Source organism: Triticum aestivum, chromosome 6B (assembly GCF_018294505.1).
Source record: "Triticum aestivum cultivar Chinese Spring chromosome 6B, IWGSC CS RefSeq v2.1, whole genome shotgun sequence".
NCBI lineage: Eukaryota > Viridiplantae > Streptophyta > Magnoliopsida > Poales > Poaceae > Triticum > Triticum aestivum.
In genome coordinates, this window is record NC_057810.1 from 355171387 (window position 1) to 355174837 (window position 3451).

The 3451-nt window shown below is 46.5% G+C and overlaps 1 protein-coding gene across 1 annotated transcript; it reads left to right on the forward strand.

Annotated features, from left to right (window-relative positions):
• Positions 1 to 662: 662 nt before the first annotated feature.
• On the forward strand, positions 663 to 3012 carry LOC123137143 (F-box/kelch-repeat protein At1g22040). The gene is made up of 2 exons (XM_044556753.1): positions 663 to 881; positions 1432 to 3012. Exon 2 carries the CDS (start codon positions 1486 to 1488, stop codon positions 2866 to 2868), a length of 1383 nt encoding a protein of 460 aa, XP_044412688.1. The 5' UTR covers positions 663 to 881; positions 1432 to 1485; the 3' UTR covers positions 2869 to 3012.
• Positions 3013 to 3451: the final 439 nt, after the last annotated feature.

A 3451-nucleotide genomic window follows, 5' to 3' on the forward strand; every position in this document is an offset into this window, starting at 1 on the left:
CCGGCGCTCCGGGAGGAGTACCAACACATCTCGACCCTCTCTGTCACGCTCATCTACCACACCCTCCACAGCAACGAGCCCCCGCCCCGCGACGACGACTCCAACGACGACAACGACTACGGCGAGGAGTAGATTCTAGTATGAATTATCTAGTTTTAGTAGTTTATGTTTGACCTATCTATCGGTGTGCTATGTGCAGAATTATCTATTTTTAGTTGTATGATAAACTATGCTTGTATGAATAATCTATGGTGTGAACTAGATGTTTTAAATAGAGTAGAAATGCGGAGACGTTTAACAGGATCTATTCTGTCCGTCCTTCCGCCGTCCCGTAAATTTTGTTTACGGAATACTGTAAACGAAATTTTGAGAGCATCTGCTAAGATTATACCTGGCCATACCTCGGGTCGGGCCGGGCTCGGGCAACCCAGGCCCGAGCCTGGTCCGGCCCGATCGTCGGGCCTGTTTTTTGGGCCCAAGCCCGGTCCGAACACGTAAAAGGCCGTCGGGCTTTGGGCTGGCCCGGCCTGTCCTTCAAAAAAACGCGAAAATGATGGGCCCAGGCCGGGCCGGGTCAGGCTTTTCGGGCCGGGCTGCCCATGGCCAGGACTAGCTAAGATGCTATCCTTGGGCGGTGGACCCGATGCTTGGCTGCAACACGACGTCTGCACGCAAAGGTCGTCTGGCCGCCTCCAGCGCACCACCCATTCCCTGCGAACCTGCCGCCCTTCGCCGAAGCGCCCCTCCCTTCGCTTCGTTTCTCCCTCCGCCACACACGCAACGCACCCACCTAGAACTTGTCCACCGGGCGCGGCGAGATCCTTAGCAGCTACTCGTGTCCAGTCCTCCTGCTCATCATCTACTGTGTGGATCCTTTCTCGGTAAGCCTCGATTGGTCCCAATTCCCCGCTCGAATCGCGATTCTGTGCAAGTTACTGTTAATAATATTGCATCAGATGTCTCGCGACCCCGTGGGACAGGGCGGCTCCGTAAGGCGTCCGACTAGGTTGTTTATGCCAGGCGGGGGTCTTCTGATAATAGATTGATGAACTGGTGGGCGTCGTAGTTAGGTCTGGTCTGCATGGATTTGGGTCATAGTTGAGGTCTCTAGGGTGGAATTGGTTGTGGGAAAAGGTGCTTGATCAAATTTGTATCGCTTTGATTATCGATCATATAAATTTCAGACGAATTCGGTTAGAATTGAGGTTTCTGGCACTAGACGTGGTCCTACACTCGTGGTTGAGGCTTGTAGATTTTTTTTGTTACTGTAGTTGAAACAATGTTGGCCTCGTACTGTTTAGTTAGAGTTTTTTTGGTTAATAAATGCAACTGGTATGTTTGTCCTATTGTAGATTTTGTGCACTATTATGTTTTTTCGGGTATGGTGAAGCCGATATGCATATAATTTCAAATTTTTTCCTTCCAAACCAGGTTGAGGGATGACACAACAGCGAGTTATCTGACTTTGAAGATAAACGAGACAAGATGGGCTCTTATCTAAGCACTGCAGTCAGTAAGGCTCGATCCATGGATTCAGACGAGGTACATGGATCAGTTTCAAACAAAAGGGCCAAGATAACCCCATATGACTGTGGGTCATATTCGAGGATAATTCCGACTCTTCCTGATGAGCTTTCATTTCAAATTCTAGCAAGGTTACCACGGATTCATTACCTAAAGATGAAGTTGGTTAGCCAAACTTGGAAGGCGGCAATCACCGGCGCTGAGCTTGCCCAGCTGAGAAAAGAGCTTGGGTTAACTGAAGAATGGTTGTATATACTGACCAGAGTTGAGGCAAATAAGCTTGAATGCTATGCACTCGATCCATTGTTCCAGAAATGGCAAAGGCTGCCATCCATGCCTTCATTCGCCAATGAGGCGGACTCCACTGGGAGGACGCAGTATTCTGTGTTTCGGATGTGGAATGTAGTGGGCTCAAGCATCAGGATTGCTGATTTCTTTAGGGGATGGTTTTGGCGCCGATATGGTTTGGATCAAATGCCTTTTTGTGGGTGCTCTGTCGGAGTTGCTGATGGTTGCTTGTATGTCTTAGGGGGTTTTTCCAAAGCTGTTGCCTTGAATTGCGTGTGGAGGTATGACCCTTGTGTCAATTTGTGGCAGGAAGTTAACCCGATGATATCTGGTAGGGCTTTCTCTAAGGCATCATTATTGGAGAGTAAGTTGTATGTGGTTGGTGGTGTTAGTAGGGGTCGGAACGGATTGCTTCCTCTACGGTCGGGTGAAGTGTTTGATCCGAAAACTGGTTTATGGAGTGAGTTGCCGGAAATGCCTTTCGTGAAAGCACAGGTACTACCGACAGCTTTCTTGGCCGATGTGCTGAAGCCTATCGCCACTGGGATGGCATCCTATAACGGAAAGCTCTATGTTCCTCAGAGCCTGTACTCATGGCCATTCTTTTTTGATATTGGAGGTGAAATCTATGACTCAGAATTAAACTCTTGGTCAACTATGCCAGACGGTCTTGGCGATGGATGGCCAGCAAGGCAAGCAGGCACAAAATTAGGTGTTGTAGTCAATGATGAGCTTTATACATTGGAGCCTTCCAGCTCCTTGGACAGTGGACAGATAAAAAGGTATGATGCTGAAGAAGATGTCTGGAGAACTATGGTACCACACGTTCCAGTTCATGATTTCACTGATGCGGAGTCTCCTTATTTACTCGCTGGCCTTCATGGGAAGCTCCATGTTATTACAAAAGAGGCAAACAATAATCTTCAAGTTATGCAAGCTGTATTGGAGAATAACACGGGAAACGATGCACCTGAAGAAAACGTCTTATGGAACATAGTAGCCTCGAAGAACTTTGGGGCTGCTGAGCTTATTAGCTGTCAGGTTCTCAATGTTTAAAATGATGAGTTGCTGCCGGCACTGAGATTTTTCCAATAAATACTTATAGAGTCACTGAGACAATGTTACATATATTTAACTGGGATTAATGTATATACATTATACGTATTTGGATTCTTGCAAGTCAAGTCATTGCTCAAACAATGCCACATATAGTCATATAGACAACACCATTGATGTACTCCCTCCGTTTCTAAATATAAGGCCTTTTAGAGATTTCAATATGGACTACATACGGATGTATATAAACGTATTTGAGTGTTGATTCACTATTACTCCATATGCAGTTCATGTTTTAATATCTAAATATCTAAAAGGTCTTATATTTAAGAACGGAAGGAGTACTAGTGAATGTGATGTACTGTACACTAGTGAATGTGAATGTACTGTACACTTCGTACAGTGAGGAGTTCGGTCAATGTCTACCGTCACGCATTCTGTATCATAACTTAAGCTGTACAGACTTTTGATACAGGCGACTGCTAGGCGCCCAACGCATCTTTCCTCCTTCACGTATCCTTTCCATGCGAGAAATAACAAAGGAAACATGGCTGCCGTTCTAGCCCTCGGCCGCTGCGTGCTC